The sequence below is a fragment of the Saimiri boliviensis genome, chromosome 15, assembly GCF_048565385.1.
Source record: "Saimiri boliviensis isolate mSaiBol1 chromosome 15, mSaiBol1.pri, whole genome shotgun sequence".
NCBI lineage: Eukaryota > Metazoa > Chordata > Mammalia > Primates > Cebidae > Saimiri > Saimiri boliviensis.
Window position 1 is genome coordinate 69,076,877 of NC_133463.1, and position 19,155 is coordinate 69,096,031.

The 19,155-nt window shown below is 40.0% G+C and overlaps 1 protein-coding gene across 7 annotated transcripts in view; it reads left to right on the top strand.

Moving 5' to 3' along the window:
- The window catches only part of COL14A1 (collagen type XIV alpha 1 chain), a 254,139-nt gene that overhangs the window by 106,949 nt on the left and 128,035 nt on the right, over positions 1–19,155 (top strand). For all 7 annotated transcript variants that reach the window (XM_074387087.1, XM_039464751.2, XM_039464753.2 and 4 more), the window contains 3 exons: positions 9,428–9,557; positions 13,576–13,698; positions 16,550–16,699. In XM_074387087.1, the coding sequence (XP_074243188.1) occupies positions 9,428–9,557; positions 13,576–13,698; positions 16,550–16,699 (403 nt within the window). The remainder of the gene's footprint in view (positions 1–9,427; positions 9,558–13,575; positions 13,699–16,549; positions 16,700–19,155) is intronic.

A 19,155-nucleotide genomic window follows, 5' to 3' on the forward strand; every position in this document is an offset into this window, starting at 1 on the left:
TGCTTGTGATTTTTGCACGTTGATTTTGCATCCTGAGACTTTGCTGAAGCTGCTAATCAGCTTCAGGAGATTTTGGGCTGAGATGATGGGGTTTTCTAAATATACAATATGTCATCTGCAAACAGAGACAATTTGATTTCCTCTCTTCCTATTTGAATACCTTTATTTCTTTCTCTTGCCTGATTTCCCTGGCCAGAACTTCCCATACTGTTAAATAGGAGTGGTGAGAGAGGGCAACCTTGTCTTGTGCTGGTTTTCAAAGGAAATGCTTCCAGCTTTTGCCCATTCTGTATGATATTGGCTGTGGTTTGTCTTAAATAACTATTATTATTTTCAGATACATTCCATCAGTAACCTAGTTTATTGAGACTTTTTAGCATGAAGGGGTGTTAAATTTTATTGAAGCCCTTTTCTGCATCTATTGAGATAATCATGTGGTTTTTGTCATTGGTTCTGTTTATGTGATGGGTTATGTTTATTGATTTCTGTATGTTGAACCAGCCTTGGATCCCAAGGATGTAGCCAACTTGATTGTGGTGGATAAGCTTTTTAATGTGCCATTGGATTCCGTTTGCCAGTATTTTATTCAGGATATTCACATCAATTTAATCAGGGATATTGGCCTGAAATTTTCCTTTTTTGCTGTGTCTCTGTCAGGTTTTGGCATCAGGATGATGCTGGCCTCATAAAAACAGTTAGGGAGGAGTCCGTCTTTTTCTATTGCTTGGAATAGTTTTAGAAGGAATGGTACCAGTTCCTCTTTGTACCTCTGTTAGAATTTGGCTGTGAATCCATCTGGTCCTGGGCCTTTTTTGGTTGGTAGGCTATTATTGCCTCAATTTCGGAACTTGTTACTGGTCTATTCAGGGATTTGACTTCTTGGTTTAGTCTTGGAAGGGTGTATGTGTCCAGGAATGTATCCATTTCTTCTAGATTTTCTAGTTTGTGCAGAGGTGTTTATAGTATTCTCTGATGGTGGTTCGTATTTCTGTAGAATCAGTGGTGATATCCCTTTTATCATTTTTATTGTGTCTACTTGATTCTCCTCTCTTGTCTTCTTTATTAATCTGGCTAGCAGTCTATCTATTTTGTTAATCTTTTCAAAAAACCAGCCTTAGATTCACTGATTTTTTTTTTCCCCCATGGGTTATTTGTGTCTCTGTCTCCTTCAGTTTGGCTCTGATCTTAGTTATTTCTTGTCATCTGCTAGCATTTGAATATGCTTGCTCTTGCTTCTCTAGTTATTTTAGTTGCGACATTAGGGTGTTGATTTTAGATCTTTCCTGCTTTCTCCTGCGGGCATTTAGTGCTATAAGTTTTCCTCTAAATGCTGCATTAGCTGTGTTCTAGAGATTGTGGTACATTATATCTTTGTTCTCATTGGTTCCAACAAACTCATTATTTCTGCCTTAATTTTATTATTTATCCAGTAGTCATTCAGGAGCAGTTTGTTTCATGTAGTTGTTCAGTTTTGAGTGAGTTTCTTAATCCTGAGTTCTAATTTGATTGCACTGTGGTCTGAGAGACTGTTTTGATTTCCATTCTTTTGCATTTGCTGAGGAGTGTTTTACTTCCAATTATGTGGTCAGTTTTAGAGTAAGTGCTATGTGGTGCTGAGAAGAATGTATATTCTGTTGATTTGGGGTGGAGAATTCTGTAGATGTCTACTAGGTCTGCTTGGTCCAGAGCTGAGTTGAAGTCCTAAATATCCTTGTTAATTTGCTATCTCATTGATCTGTCTAATATTGACAGTGGGGTGTTAAAGCCTCCCACTATTATTGTGTGGGAGTCTAAGTCTCTTTGTAAGTCTCTAAGAGCTTACCTTATGAACCTGGGTGCTCCTGTATTGGGTGCATATATATTTAGGATAATTAGTTCTACTTGTTGCATTGATCCCTTTACCATTATGTAATGCCCTTCTTTGTCTTTTTTTTTTTCTTAATCTTTATTGGTTTTATCAGTGACTAGGACTGCAATCCCTGCCTTTTTTTTTTTTTTTGCTTTCCATTTGCTTGGTAAATATTCCTTCATTTCTTTATTTTTAGCTTATGTGTGTATTTGCACGTGATATGGGTCTCCTGAATACAGCACACTGATGGTCTTGATTATTTATGCAATCTGCCAGTCTGTGTCTTTTAATTGGGGCATTCAGCCTGTTTACATTTAAGGTTAATATTGTTATGTGTTAATCCGATCCCGTCATTATGATGCTAACTGGTTATTTTTTCCCTTGATACAGTTTCTTCACAGAGTCTATGGTCTTTACAATTTGATATGTGTTTTCAGTGGCTTGTACTGGTTTTTTCTTTCCATATTTAGTGCTTTTTTTTCAGGAGTTCTTGTAAGGCAGGCCTGGTATTGACAAAATCCCTCAGCATTTGCTTGTCTGTAAAGGATTTTATTTCTCCTTCACTTGTGAAGCTTAGTTTGTCTGGATATGAAATTCTGGGTTGAAAATTCTTTTCTTGAAGAATGTTGAATGTTGGCCCCCACTCTCTTCTGGCTTGTAGAGTTTCTGCAGAAAGATCTGCTGAATGTTGGCTCTCACTCTCTTCTGGCTTGTAGGGTTTCTGTGGAGAGATCTGCTGTTAGTCTGATGGGCTTGCATTTGTGGGTAACCTGACCTTTTTCTCTGGCTGCCCTTAACATTTGCTTCTTCATTTGAACCTTGGTGAATCTGACAATTATGTGTCTTGGGGTTGCTCTTCTCAAGGAGTATCTTTGTGGTATTCTCTGTATTTCTGGAATTTGAATGTTGGCCTGTCTTGCTAGGTTGGGGAAGTTCTCCTGGATAATATCCTAAAGAGTGCTTTCCAACTTGGTTCCATTCTCCCTATCACTTTCAAGTACACCAGTCAAACTTTGGTTTGGTCTCTTCACATAGTCCAGTACTTCTTGGAGACTTTTTTCTTTCCTTTTCATTCTTTTTTCTTTATTCTTGTCTTCATGCTTTATTTCATTAAGTTGATCTTCAATCTCTGATATCCTTTCTTCCACTTGATTGATTTGGCCATTAATACTTGTTTCTGCTTCACAGAGTTCACATGCTGTGTTTTTCAGCTCCATCAGGTCATTTATGTTCTTCTCTAAATTCGTTATTCTAGTTAGCAATTCATCTAGCCGTTTTTCCAGGTTCTTGGCTTCCTTGCACTGGGTTAGAATATGTTCCTTTAGCTTGAAGTTTGTTATTACTCACCTTATGAAGCCTACTTTTGTCAAGTCATCAAACTCATTCTTTGTCCAGTTCAGTTCCCTTGCTGGCAAGGAGCTGTGATCCTTTGGAGGAGAAGAGGCATTCTGATTTTTTGAATGTTTAGCCTTTTTGCACTGGTTTTTCCTCATCTTCATGGATTGGTCTAACTTTAGTCTTTGATGTTGGTAACCTTGGGAAGGCGTTTTTGAGTGTTTGTCCTTTTTGTTGATGTTGAGGCTACTGTTTCCTGTTTGTTAGTTTTCCTTCTAGTAGTCAGGCCCCTTTGCTATAGGCCTGCTGGAGTTTGCTAGAGGTTCACTCCAGACTCTGTTTGCCTGGGTATCACCAGAGGAAGCTGCAGAACAGCGAAGATTACTGCCTGTTCCTTCTTCTGGAAGCTTCAGCCTAGAAGGGCACCTGCCAGATGCTAGCTGGAGCTCGTCTGTATGAGGTGTCTGTTGACCCCTGCTGGGACGTGTCTTCCCATCAGGAGGCATGTCAGGAAGACCCACTTGAGGAGGCAGTTTGTCCCTTTGCAGAGCTTGAGTGCTGTGCTGGGAGGCCTGCTGCTCTCTTCAAAGCCAGCAGATAGGAACATTTAAGTCTGCTGAAGCTTTGCCCACAGCCACCCCTTCTTCCAGGTACTCTGTCTCAGGGAGATGGGAGTTTTATCTCTAAGCCCCTGACTGGAGCTGCTGCCTTTCTTTCAGAGATTCCCTGCCCAGAGAGGAGGAATCCAGAGAGGCAGTATAGCTGCAGTGGCTTTGCGGCTCTGGGGTGGGGTTAACCCAGTCCAAACTTCTACATGGCTTTGTTTACACTGTGAGGGGAAAACCACCTACTCAAGCCTCAGTAATGGTGGACGTCCCTCTCCCCACCAAGCTCAAGCATCCCAGGTTGACTTCAGACTGCTGTGCTGGCAGCAAGAATTTCAAGCCAGTGGATCTTAGCTTGCTGGGCTCTGTGGGGGTCAGATCTGCTGAGCAAGACCGCTAGGCTCCCCGGCTTCAGACCTGTTTCCAGGGGAGTGAATGGTTCTGTCTTGCTGGCATTCCAGCAACACTGGGGTATGGGGGAAAAAAAAATAACAACTCCTGCTGCTAGCTAAGTGTCTGTCCAAATGGCCGCCCAGCTTTGTGCTTGAAACCTAGGGCCCTGGTCATATGGGCACCCGAGGGAATCTCCTGGTCTGCAGGTTGTGAAGACCATGGGAAGAAGTGTAGTGTCTGTGCCGGAGTGCACCGTTCCTCAAGGCAAAGGCCCTCACGGCTTCCCTTGGCTAGGGAGAGAGTTCCCCAACCCCTTGTGCTTCCCAGGTGAGGCAACACCCCACCCTGCTTCGGCTCACCCTCCGTGTGTTGCACCCACTGTCCAACCAGTCCCAGTGAGATGAACTGGGTACCTCAGTTGGAAATGCAGAAGTCACCCACCTTCTGCATTGGTCTTGCTGGGAGCTGCAGACCAAAGCTGTTCCTATTCTGCCGTCTTGCCTGGGCGCCAAAATCAATGATACACTCTTAATCATGGCCTGGTATACTTTTACTCATGGCCGTCCCATGTATGCTAAATTTACACTATGTCATTCCTTTTAGTCTAGAACTTGAAAATTCTTTCCTAGACATGTGTCTAATCAAACCAGATAACTCCAGTATGCATCCAGAAGACATTTTTATTTTGAGTCATAAAATATGTTTATTTAGCTCATTACTTGCATTTCTTGCCTTTTGCTGCATTATTTTTGACACTCTGGGAAAGAAGTCTACAAAATTCATTACTGCTCAAGTGCAACTTTATCATTCCTTTCCCTTCCTCACTCACAAAGCCTTCAATGGAAAGTTATTTTTATTTTTGTGCTTACATAAACAACTATTTGAGCCCAAAATCCTTTAAGGAAAGTACTTCACTTCTGGCTGATGGAAGAAGCATTACGGGGCACAGTGACAGTCCCAAGAAGAGCCACATCCACTGTGAATAGTCAGAAGTCCAGGACATTGATCTGGGAACACTTTTGAAAAGTTAATGGTTTCTTAAACAAAATAGGTTGAACTACAAATTCACCCAGGCCATACACTTCAAATGGTTCATGATTGGCAAAAAAAAAAAAAAAAAAGAAATTAAATTGTGGTTAGGAATGGTAATTAAATATATAACTTATGATACTTTATTTTCTCTGCTGTTTTTTCCATATTGTAATTTAGTTTCTAAAAATGAGACCCATAAAAACTTCCCAGAGTGAGAGGCTTTTCATTTTTTTGGTTTGTTTGCTGTTTGTTTTTTACCCTTTCTAAGAAATACATTAAGCTTCATAATGAATTATTCCTGTTAATTTGGAAAGACTAACAATTTAATCTCATGCATGCACTTGTAAGGTATGCAAGGTAAAATAATAGTAATATTTACTTTGGGTTGTTTCTAGATAATTTTTCCTTTCCTAGTTTCTTTCATTTCACACTGTTTATTTTTGAAATACTTGGACACCTAGATGAAGGGGAAAAAAAGATCAAAAGTCTAAAACTCTCTGACCCAGTTAAACAAACCTGTAGTAAAAATAAAAAATATTGATAAATTTGGTGGTGCTTATTTACTGTGCAAAACTATTTTTTCTTTCTCTCTCTTTTGATATACAGAAGAAACGATTGTAAAATTCTTTAAACATCAAGTTCCTTTAGGGAATTTTAATTAAATAGTGTATGTGCATACTTGATTTATAGCCACCTTCTCAAAGACACACCTGAGGGTTATTCAAAAATTTGTATCAGTGTTTTATGAAGTGTTACTGTGATACAAATGTGCTGTGTTATAACTGGAGACAGAAAGTGGACTACGTGTAAATTTAGATTATGAAACTAAGGCAGACAGGCAGATGCAGGTCTGTATCAAAGTTCAAGGGTCTTGAAATTGCGTGGACCAAATGACATCTTAAAATAATGATGTATGGCACAGAAAGACAGATGGCTAAGACATACTATGAAAGCAAGAAAGGAAATGTGTCGAGGTAAGAGAAATACCAAATTTTCCTTAACTCTAAAGGCTGATTAAATTTACACGAAGAAATGATAAGCTTGTGTATTGAAGTTGGACATAGTGTATGCATATGTTATGCACTGTGTGTTATAACATTGTAGACCAAAGTTCAGCTAAATATATGTAAAACGGGGGAATTTAATTTACATTTCCACTTGAGATAAATGAAGTATTTATATACTTTCTACATATAATTAAATATATCAAATATTTTTAGGTTAAAAAAATCTGTGAATTCTTGGAAATAAAACTACAGTACTTGTCAAATATTTTGTAAGGTTTGACTTTCAACTCTGCTTTAGAATAGGGAGGAGCAGCAATGACATTGTTCGACATTTTGTTGTCAGGGTAGGAAGGTCTCATTTGTTTTAAAAGTCTGGTCAGGATTTCAGAATTTTCTAGAGCGTACATATAAAAATCTGTAGCTATAACCTGAATTCTGTGTTGCCAGAATAGAGTAAAATTACTCAGAGTGTGTCTTAGTCTCCTACACAGTAAGTTCAGATATTAAGATTAACATTTTAAAAACATTGATCGTTATTCGATATTATCACAATAATCCAAGAACAGGATCACTTTTTAATCATTTGGTTTTATTATATTTTACAAATACTGTTCTGCAATGGGTGGGAATTGAAATGACACCACCACTACCAACAGCTAGTCCTTCACCACAGAGAGTTTGAGAATCACTGTCTAGAATGGAACTTCATAAATGGGAACACAGCAAGATGCAGGGAATCCTGTCTCTACTGCAGGAACAGCTGTTTGGATGTGGTCCAGGTTGCTCTGAAAAGCTTTGGGTGATATTAGAGCCAGACATGAAACTGCATTTCTGAAAAAAAAAGTAAAAGCATGAAGCTCGCTGGTTATATTTGCATCCCATTTAACCATGAGCATTTTTTACAGAATTGTTTTATAAATGAAACCAGCATCTGCTCTGACCTGCAGCATTTGTTTTTAGTAGGAGCACATTTTTTTACTTTGCTTTGTCCAAACAAGCAGAGGCCAAACAAGAGGAACTTTGCATACTCGAGAGGAGATTGTTTGCTACTCTTGAGAATAAGTATCAATAGGGTAAAAAGGTTCAAGTGGTACAGTCCTGTGGAGTAGGGGAGAAAGGCCAGACAAGATTCTTGGGATTTCAGTATGGCTCTTTTCACAATAGTTACATGGGCCTCAGTTTTCTCGTCTGTAAAATGAATGTGATGATACCCCTTGCTTCAAAAGGTGGCAGTGAAGATTAAGTGAATTATGGATTGAGAATTCCTAATCCTAAAATTCAAAATCTGAAATGCTCCAAAGTCCAAAACGTTTTGAGCACTGACATGATGCTACAAGTGGGAAATTTTACAGAGAAGCAATTAACACAAACTTTGTTTTTATGCACAAAATCATTAGAAATATTACATAAAATTATCTTCAGAACATGTATATGAAGTTTATATGAAATATAAATGAATATTGTATTTAGACTTGGGTCTAATACCCAAGATACCTCATTATGCAACTACAGATATTTCCTAATCTAACAAAAATCTCAAATCCAAAACACTTCTGGTCACAAGCATTTCTGATAAGGGTTACTCAATCTGCATATACTATATTAGAATGCTTAGAGCAGCACCTGGCACATAATAATTGCTAGGTAAAGGAGGCCTATTACTATAAATCACAGCATCTACTTCCTGGCAAGCTGAGTCTTCCAAAACAGTCATGCTGTTTTTTAATAGTCCACATGCTAAATTTAATTGGTTAGTCCCAAGGCCATGTGCTTCTCAATTTGAGAGATTATTTAACATCAGCATGGGTGGTTTGCTAGATGGACAGATTGAAATGAATGCCCAGGCTCTGCTCCAGAGGGGTTACATTTAAGAGAAACCCCCTGAGGGAAGCTATGATGATAGAGTAATACAAGTCAGGGAAACCCCAATTCTTCTTTTACACGTTCTTAGTGCCAGGGTCGTCTAACTCACTCTGGAAAAAAGCAGAGTTCCTTCTCAGGACCCCAAGTCCACACATCAATTCAGACCTGTACATTTCAATGGCCCTTTCCTATGAGGATCAAAATCATATTAATCTGGTATAAGATCACCTAATTCAGATTTCCTTGTTTCATATTTAAAATATTACTTTTAAGAGCTTAGCAATATCTTAGCAACAGCTGCTTCTGAGTTCAACTCGAGGCTTTCTAGGGCTTATTCCATGATTTATAGGTTTCTTTCTTCATCCAGAAGGAGACAGCATCGCCCTTTGCCTGCTGGCATTTTACCCAGCACTTGAATCGAAAAGTAAGTCCAGCTGTCCTGGTCTTGTGACTCCATTAAACCCGTTTGAGTCAGTTCTTACATCCTAACACTTTTCCAGCCGCGATTAAGTTCTTGAAATGGCCCGGTGATGGGCCAGCTTCTCACTCCTGGAGCACAGACAGAAAGTTTTGTGGTTTCAGCACTGAGAACATGTGGCTCTTCTGGTCCATACAGTTCTTTCGAGGTGGCAGAGTTCGCACAGCTGCCACATGGTGCCTTGCACTCACACTTGTGTGATGACTCGACTACTGCATTTTTTTGGGGGGGGGGGGAAGCCTTTTAGATACAGAGTGATGGTGATTCTAGATTGAGGGAGACAGCTCCTTTCAGAAATAAAAAGGCTGCAGCATTTTTTAGCATTGCTGGTAAATATGCTTCAACTCAAGAAAACTTGGCTTTGATGTGTAGTTCTGTTGCTCTTGGCTAGGATCCATCCTTTCTAACTGAAAGAAGAAAATGTTGGGGTCTGATTATCTCTGAAGGAGGAAAGAGTGGAAGGCTGACTTTGGAAAAGGATACTTAAGTAAAATAAAACATGATAAGCAGCAGGCTGGATTACAGAATGAGCTCTCCCAATCCGTAAACACCTGCTATCTAAACAGGCCATTATTCTCTTTTCTGGATACTTTACAAATGCCAAGAAGATGCTGAGAGAATATTCCTTAGAGCTTAAGAGCTTCAAATTTAAACCTTCTGTATTAGTTGATTACAAATTAAGAGTTACTATGGTGGGAATTTCAGAGAGAAACGCTTTTGCGTGAATGCCTTTTCTTTTCTCCTCACTCTCAAAGCACATCTCTTTGCTTTTGATTATTTCAAAATGCCTGAAGTCATGCTCCATTTACAAATCAGTGGAAGCAGGGGTCTCTCTAAGACCACGGTCCTTTGCTTTTTTGTTCAGGTTATGGTGCCTGGAAGCCAGAACAATCTCCTTCTGAAGTCTCTGCTTCCTGATACTGAATACAAAGTCACAGTGACTCCCATCTACACAGATGGAGAAGGTGTCAGTGTCTCTGCCCCTGGAAAAACCTGTAAGTCGAAGCTTTCTCCCTTTGGATATAATCCAACTCATTAATTGGAAATGCTTGTCCCCTGCAATGCACCCTGAAAGATACCATAGTATCTTTAGTAGTGAAGAAACAAAAAGATTTGGAAACAACTAATCTATCTGCATCCTGTCTTCACAAACACAAGCTATGAGACTTTGAGCAAATTGCTTAACTGTTTCAGGCTGCAGTTTTCCACTTTTCTGTGGAAGTGAAGATGTGAAAACCACTACATCTTTCTCTTCCAGTATTTAATTCATCAAGATCCTGTTGATTGATCAAAATATATTCTACATGCCTGTCTAATTTGTCTTCGTCTAACAGGTGCACTGTAGTCCAAACCACACTTTCTCTTTCATTTTTATTTTATTTATCTATTTTTATTTCCATGGGTTTTTGGGGAACAGATAGTACTTGGTTACATGGGTAAGTTCTTTAGTGGTGGTTTGTGAGATTTTGGTGTACCCATCACCCAAGCAGTACACACTGGACTCAATTTGTAGTCTTTTATCCCTCATCCCCTTCCCACCATTTCTCTGGAGTCCCCAGAGTCCACCACCATATCTTTTTTATGCTTTTATCTTTAGAGTTTAGCTCTCACTTATGAGTGAGAACATATGATGTTTGGTTTTCCACTTCTGAGTTACTTCACTCAATATAAGTCTCCAATCCCATCCAGGTTGCTGCAAATGCCATTAATTCATTCCCTTTTTTTTTTTTTTTTTTTTTTTTGAGACGGAGTTTCGCTCTTGTTACCCAGGCTGGAGTGCAATGGTGCGATCTCGGCTCACCGCAACCTCCGCCTCCTGGGTTCAGGCAATTCTCCTGCCTCAGCCTCCTGAGTAGCTGGGACTACAGGCACACGCCACCATGCCCAGCTAATTTTTTGTATTTTTAGTAGAGACGGGGTTTCACTATGTTGACCAGGATGATCTCGATCTCTTGACCTCGTGATCCACCCGCCTTAGCCTCCCAAAGTGCTGGGATTACAGGCTTGAGCCACCGCGCCCAGCCCAATTCATTCCCTTTTATGCAAGCCACACTCTTTCTTATCCAGACGAGTGTACTAGCCTCCTGTCAAGTCTTCCTGCTTCCACTCATGCCATCCCCTGTTCTCATAACAGCTTGAGGAAGTTTTCAGCAGGTAAATAATCTGCACCTCCGTTTTAAGCCTCCAAATGGCTTCTCACTGTATCCGGGATAAAATTCTGTGCCCTTCCTATGCCTTACAAAGATCGTTCTAACACCTGGAACCTGCTGATATCTCTGATCTCCCCTCCTAGCCATTTCCCCAGCCATGCCCACAGCCATACCTCCCCTCCTGCTCTCCGCTGGACTCTTTGAAGTTGTTCCTGCCTTCGGCCCCATGCTCTAGTGATTCCTTCTACATGGAATATGCTTTCCCAGGTGTTTGCATGTCAGAATTTTTCTGGTCATCCTGGTCTAAGCTCAATGTCACCTCCTCAGACTTTTCTGGCTACCCAATGCAAAGTAGCCCCACTGCCTATGATATTGTCCTTTTTTTGTTTGTTGCTTTGGGTCCTATTATGGCAGTAATTACTCTCTGGTATTTTCTTAATTATTCATGTATTTACTCACTGTCTGCCCCCCATCCCTGGAAGGCAAGCATCGTGAGAACCTGGGGCCTCCTCAGTACTGTTCACCTCTGCATGCCAAGCTCCTGTAGTGCTGGGTGGTACAGAGGAGGCATCACTTGCTTAAGATGGATTGGCCATGGCTGTCAAATGAGAAAGATGCATTTGACCCTTGGTTAAAATACAGAGTCTTCGTTTTCTTCATTATTGATGTGATTGTCTATACTTGCCTAAAGACTGCTCTAGACGTAATGGCTTTAAACAGTGACCTGTTTTTAAAAAAAATCACATCTCACAATTGTGTGGGTCAGGAAATTAGGCAGGACTTGCTGGAAAATTCTCCTCCACATGGGATTGATTCGTGTCTCCTGGTGGTGGTATTCACTTGAGGTCTGGGCTGGTCTGGAGGGTACAGGGCAACTTTACCTACATGCCTGGCATCTTGGTGGGGGTGGCGAGCAGGCTGGACCCAGCCGTGTCTGTCTGTCTGTCTGTCTGTCTGTCTGTCTGTCTCTGTCTGTCTCTCTGTCTCTCTCTCTCTCTCTCTCCATTAGTCTTAAAGCTTCTCCATGTGGTCTTACCAGCAGAGCAGTCATATTTCTTACATGTCAGCTCAGGACTGTAACAGCAGAAGTTCCAAGAGGCAGAAAATGAAATCTCTAGTGTCACTTCTGCTGCGGTCTATTTATTGGTTAAGGTAGTGACAGAACCTACCCAGATTCAAAGAAACAGTCATCGTCCCACCTGTCAACGGAAGGAGTGTCAAAAACTCTGTGACCATCTTTATCCATCATAATTACCAAAGAGCGACATGTGGCTAGTTTCAAAATGGTGTCAAGGGCTGAATTCTGTACCTGGGCACCTAAGTATGGCATTTTCAACTAAGTCTGTGCAAATCATTAAAATTCTAAAGCCCAGAGTCCTGATTCTGCTCCGCTGGGTAAATAGGTATCCTCTTCTCATTTAACAGTGCTGACATCTCTCCCTCCTCCTGTGCTATGTGCCTCCACCCAGACTCCCACCAAGCCTGCACAGTTTGCTAAAGGTCACCCAGAGTATTGTGAGCTCTCGGAGCTGCTATAGATTTTTTTCCCCAGGGGACATGAGGAAGGCGAGAAGGAAAACAGAAGAGCAGAGCTATAGGGAGATTTCAAACTTTTCACTCCACCTTTACCAGTATATTGATTGGCATCTTGATTTGGTCTGTGTATTGGAATTTCTAGCATATGTTGGTATGTTGCTGCTAAATAAATGTTTGAAAACCAAAACCACAGATTTAAGCAACAATTAAAGAAAACGTCTAGTAGTATTTACCTATCAAGGTAAATACTTGCTATTATTTATTTATCTTTAAATAAAAATATTTCAAGATTGTTACTATGGAGCTACGGCTTAAATCTTGTTACAGAAATGCTGTTACATCTTACAGTCTCTATATGGTCAAATTATTTTGAAGTGTTAGTGGATGATCTAAGCAGTGATTAAGCAGTGGGCAACACAACTAAGTTTTATCAACAACGAAATGATAATGACAAAATATATAAACATTTACAATAGTCATCCTTAGAAATGACTGTCATGTTTTGATAAAAAATGGATAAGCAATAATATAAAACTTCAAACAATATAGGAAATATGAAGATGAAAGCAAAAAGAATTAGAATTTTACCTGTGAGAATATTCAGCTTTAACATTGTATGAACATGCCCCCAGTATTGCTGTTCACATATGCTTAGTGTTACAGAGTGGCACGGGGACAGACATTTCTAATAAACATGATTCAGTTTCATGATACTTAAAATTGAAACTGATCAAAAGGGAACCCAAGTAATATTGAATGACTTCTAAATTTCAGTTAAAAGTGTCACAAGAGCAATTATTTTCCATATATTTAATATTGAAGGCTGGGTGCGGTGGCTCACGCTTGTAATCCTAGCACTTTGGGAGGCCAAGGTGAGTAGATCATGAGGTCAGGAGACTGAGACCATCTTGGCTAACATGGTGAAACCCCATCTCTACTAAAAACACAAAAAATTAGTCGGATGTGGTGGCCACACCTGTAGTTCCAGCTACTCAGGAGGCTGAGGCAGGAGAATCACTTGAACCCAGGAGAAGGAAGTTGTAGTGAGCCGAGATTGAACCACTGGGTTCCAGCCTGGGTGACAGAAAGAGACTCTGTCTCAAAATAATAATAATAATAATAATAATAATAATAATAATAAAATAATAGAAAAGAAAAGAAAACAACCACAGATTCTCAAAGGCTTCTGATTATGTGTTTCAGTGCATTTTCACTTTTAAATATTTTTAATTTTGTTGGACGATATCTTAGATTTTGGTGACAATAGTATAGGACATAAAGAAGGAAATTACACTGAACCCCTGTTTTCCTTTTCTTTTCTGCTCAGTGCCATCCTCGGGGCCCCAGAACTTGCGGGTGTCTGAGGAATGGTATAATCGGTTGCGCATTACGTGGGACCCCCCATCTTCCCCGGTGAAAGGCTATAGAATTGTCTACAGACCTGTCAGTGGTAAGCAGTGCGTTGTAACTAATATCGATACCGTGAGTAGTCACTTAAAATGTCTTTTAAGATAAATTGTTTTCTTATAACACTTTATGTTTGCTTGTATTTTTTAAAAAGTAGGGAGAACCTCTTGTTTGTTTTAGAAAAATAAAGTGTTTTAGTATGGTTAGTGATAGGGTAGATGTTATCAGGATGGTGAAGCTATGACATCACATAAAAAACTATTGGGCACATGAATTAGAAGAATATATATTGGGTATGTAACTGACCTAATCATATCCCACACCAGGAATCAACCTAAGGAAACCTTGACTTTATAGGAATAGGGAGCTTTAAGTTCAATGAAGATATAAGTTCTAAATATTTGGAATCTCTAATTTCAAAGTTCTTTTCTACCTCTTATTTCTTGGATTAGTTGGAAAAAAATCATTTACCAACTTCTTAGTCTCCCCAGTTTGAAAACTATATGGCGGGGGGGAACTCATTACGATAGTAAAATGCTTTTCCACCAGTCTCTTAGCCACCTCCATAAAGGGATCCTGCTCACCTCTACCTCCCACATCATTGTATCTTGAAGGCATGAGAATGATCCACATAGAAGGCAATCATACCCTTGGTCTGCATGCCTGTGAAGAGGAGACCATGTGTATCAGCACCTCTTACATCCCCATCTCCCCGTTCTTAGCAATCTCACAAAGTTTAAACAGGAGACTAAAATCAACGTTACTAGGGTCTTCTCAGTTTTCTAGACCTGGGTCTGCAGTACCCTAGTTGTTCAGCAGAAAGGGCATCTCCAATCATTTTTCTTAACTTGGCAGGAAAATCACAGTGGCTCATGCCTGTAATCCCAGCCCATCGGGACGCTGAAGAGGGTGGATTGCTTGAGACCAGCCCAGGCAACATGGCAAGACCCTGTCTCTACAAAAAAATGCAAAAATTAGTCAGGTGTGGTGGCGTGTACCCGTAGTCCCAGCTACCTGGGAGATTGAGGTGGGAGAATTGCCTGAGCCCAATAAGTCAAGGCTTCAGCATGCTGTGATCATACTACTGCACGCCAGCCTGAGCAGCAGAGCAAGACCCTGTCTCAAATAATAATAATAATAAAGCATAAACACTTTCTGCTTTCAAAAACTCCATTAGTCTCAATCTTTTATCTGAGATGCGGTTCTTGCCCCATATCAATTTTCAGGTTTTCTATTCTGTCCAATTATCCAGGTGCTATTGTCTTCAGGCCCAAAAGACAAATACTCCCACCTCCAGTTTCTCCAGACAAACATCCTTATAAACCAGGAAAATAAAATAGTAAGAATAGAACATGGATGCACTAGCCTGCTCCAGGCTCATTGCTTGGGACCCATCCCCAATGTTTGTGTCTCTTTGCTTGAAGAGACATGTGTTTGCCTGAAGGCCTCAAGCATGTGTTAATTTGCAAGACAGTCTTGCTTCATTTGTTCTTTGGATCATTTTACAAATACTGATCAGGCTTCCTAAGCACAAAAAGCTTTGTTTTAGGCCAGTGGTTCTCGTGTTGGTGTCATTTGCCCCCCCAGTAGGGACATTTTTGATTGTTATAACTGGCAAGAGAGGACTTGCTCCTGGAATCTAATGGATACTGCCAAACATCCTACAGTTGACAGTACTCTGCTGTCCCAGAATACAGAATTGTTCAGTCCCAAATACTAATAGTGCTGAGGCTGAGAAATCCTGTTCTAGGCCAAGTGGGAGAAATATACATGTATGGTCATTTGCATTGTATGTGTGGAGCATGGGAAAATCGCTGCTGAGTTAACACATACATAGAGAAACATAAATGTGTTGTTGGAAGGGGGCTTCTGGAGGAAAGTGATGAGTATTTTGAGAACTTGTAACTAACTTAAAGCTCTTAAAGAATGAGCATGTATGGGAGGCGGCAGGAGGTAAATAAATTTGTATAGGCTTTAGCAAGGAATGCGTTTAATGCTTCATTAAAGACCCCACTAGATTGAAAAAGAGGTAGAAACATAAAGGCCTGAAAATGCTAGCTAAGCAAGGGCCTTGGAATATGAGCATTATCAGCCTGGTATTAAACATCCTAAAAGGAGCAGATAAAAGTGCAGTGGTGACATTGATGCTGGTTGACTGAGTGGCAAGGTATGGCCTGGTCTCCAGGATAAAATTTGCTATGACTGTTGGTTACTTTAGAAGGGGCAATTGAGAATTCTTTCTTTCTATCTTTTCTTTTCTTTATTTTTTGAGATGTCATTTTGCTCTTATTGCCCAGGCTGGAGTGCAATGGGGTGACCTCAGATCACTGCAACCTCCGCCTTCCGGGTTCAAGCAATCCTCCTGCCTGAGCCTCCAGAGTAGCTGGGATTACAGGCGTGCTCCATCACACCCAGCTAATTTTGTACTTTTAATAGAGATGAGGTTTCTTCATTTTGGTCAGGCTGGTCTTGAAATCCTGAATTCCTGACCTCAGGTGATCTACCTGCCTTGGCCTCCCAAAGTACTGGGATTACAGGTGTGAGCCTCCGTGCCCAGCCGAGAATTATTTCTTTAATTGGACGAATTCCTCAATTGCCTATTACAACATAGTACATAACCATATAGCAGATGGTAGACTGTGAGGTGGACCAACTTCTTTGAATAAGCACAAGGATAAAACCATATTTGGGGAAAGGACGAGGTCCCTAAAAATAACCTTTAGCACAGCGGTTTTTAGAGCTAGGTGAGACCAGATTCAAACCTCAACCCTGCTGTCTGCTTGCTGTATAACCCTAAGCAACTGAAAAGCAGTTGAGTGAGTACAATTTGACTAACAGTGCCTCTATTTTTCCATATTTTGTTGTAACTAAAATATATACTCTTTATTCTTTAGTTCCTGGCCCAACACTGGAAACGTTTGTGGGAGCTGACATTAACACCATTCTTATCACAAACCTCCTCAGCGGAATGGATTACAATGTGAAGATATTTGCCTCCCAGTCCTCAGGCTTCAGCGATGCCCTGACAGGCATGGTGAAAACATGTAAGAGTCATGTCCAGTGGCCTCAGCCGCACGTGGGGTTTTGCTGCTTTGTTTTCACTGTAACTTGTCATTCAACCCCCCGCTTCCATTTGGTCGTTCATTTTTCCTTTGCTCCACGTTGCCCTTTCTGGATGGTGTTTCATGGAAAGAAAGGTGTGCTGTTTATTCCAAGTAGTTCAAAGTCCTGGTTGGCAGGTGGGATGTCAGTACCTTGCCCTGAAATACACTTGATGACTGCAGATCGGATTTCCTTCTGGAAAGTCTGTGTTGGCATTTTTCGAATGAGGTGAAATTTTCCAAACAGCCCGTAGCCCGAGATGGCGAATGTCAGAAGTGGGAGCAGGAGGAGGTTTGTCTTTCCTCAGAGCGGTCACTCTACCCGCTTGCACGTGCACACACACCATCCATCAAAAGTACATGCCACACCCCTCTAAGGACTTCCTTCTCTAGCCTTTTAAGGGTTTTCATGTTGTCTGCACACCATCTGGGACTTCTCATTGGCATACTCCCAGACGCCCAGGCAGTAATACAATGTTTTCCAAATTCCAGCACGTATGTTCCATATTCCTGAAGTTTGTTATATCTCTGCAGGATCTGTTTAATATATTTATTTGGATTGACTTACAGTTTTTGACCTAAATCCTTTTCAAAATCCATGTAATTACCCTAAACTGCAGATCAGTATTTTTATTAACATATTAAAAAATATTTTCTCCTCTACTAGCTTTTTAGTTAGATATTTCAAATTTTTATAGATATCCTAGAGATTTCAATATGAATCCTTAGCTTATTCCAGTCTACCTTAAATTACTGCTTTTTTTTTTTTTTTTTTTTTTGAGACTGAGTTTAGCTGTGTCGCCAGGCTAGAGTGTAACCTCTCTCTTGAGTTCAAGCGATTCTCCTGTCTCAGCCTCTCAAGTAGCTGGGATTACAAGCACGTACCACTACGCCCAGCTAATTTTTGTATTTTTGGTAGAGATTAGGTTTCACGGTGTTGGCCAGGATGGTCTCGACTTCCTGACCTCGTGATCTGCCCACCTCGGCCTCCCAAAGTGCTGGGATTACAGATGTGAACCACCACACCTGGCCAAATTACTGCTTTTAGGGCTTAAGAATTTTTAACAGTGTATAGTACCTTCTTCCTCTTTGCTACTGTTTTTCTATCCATTTTGTAATTCTATTATAAACTCCCTAAGATACTATGATTGTTGTTTCAGATACCCACTGTTCTTTCATTTTTTCTACCTTTATTGAGGCATAATTGGCAAATAAAAATTGTATATATTCAAGGTGTAGATACATAGATCTGCAATCTTCAACGTGGTGATCTATGTTTATAATGCATAATGACCACAATCAAATTATTTTTTTGAAGTATACATTTTATTTTCTTTTTTGATAGTCAAATGACATCTTTATTATTTTTTATTTATTTAAAAAATTTCAATAGCCTTTGGGATGTAAGTAGTTTTTGGTTACATGGATAAATTGTATAGTGTTGAATTCTCAGATTTTAGTGCATCCATCAGTGGAGCACTATATACTGTACGCAATACGTAGTCTTTCATCCCTCACCTCACTTCCAAATCTCCCCCTCAAATCCCCAAATTCCATTATATCACTCAAGATTTTTAGTCACATTTTAAAACACACATTAAAGATAACACATAACTCATCAGCATAATCCTGAATGCAATCAACAGCATATGCCCTGCTCTTGAGACTGTATTCACCATGGTATCAAAAGAATAAGGCTCAAATCTGCTGTTTGTTAGTGTGGCCTTGGGCAAATTGCTTAACTTTCCTCAGCCCAGGCTTTTTCAATTCTAAAATGAAGATAATAATAACCATCTTTCAGGCTAATTGTGAGGATTACAGAAAAATGTACGTAACATGCTTATAATGCGGCAAATATTCAGTGAATCACCACTGTTATTATTGTAATGATTGGGCTTTATAGCAGAGATGCTATAACAGAAAGGAACAACGTAAAGGTGTAAATTGTAGTTAGACAAGATTACTTTTACCATCTTGAAAAGATAATTCTCAGGTATTTTTATTTTGTGGGTAAGCTAAGAGAGAGAAATAAGAACAAATGATATGAATGGAAGTCAGAGGTCACTAGGAAAAGCAAATATGTTGATTTTCTGCTCGGATCCAAGTGATAAACACTGGATACTTCCTCTTCTATTGCCTGGGCAAAACAATATTTTATTGCCTCCACAAAGAGTCATTTTTGCATATCGCAGTGTTCTAAGATTAGTCGGAACCTATGTATTTTTAAAATAATTTGTGTTATCTGTGTAAAATATTTTTTAATTTTCAAAAGTGTGTTCATTCAGTAGTGTTTTGAAGACCAGTCCTTGTGAGAGTATTCCTGTTTGCAGAACACTTCCGGTTTGTGTATTTTTCTCTTTTTCAGCCATTTTAGCCATGGCTGTCTCATTGGTTGATAA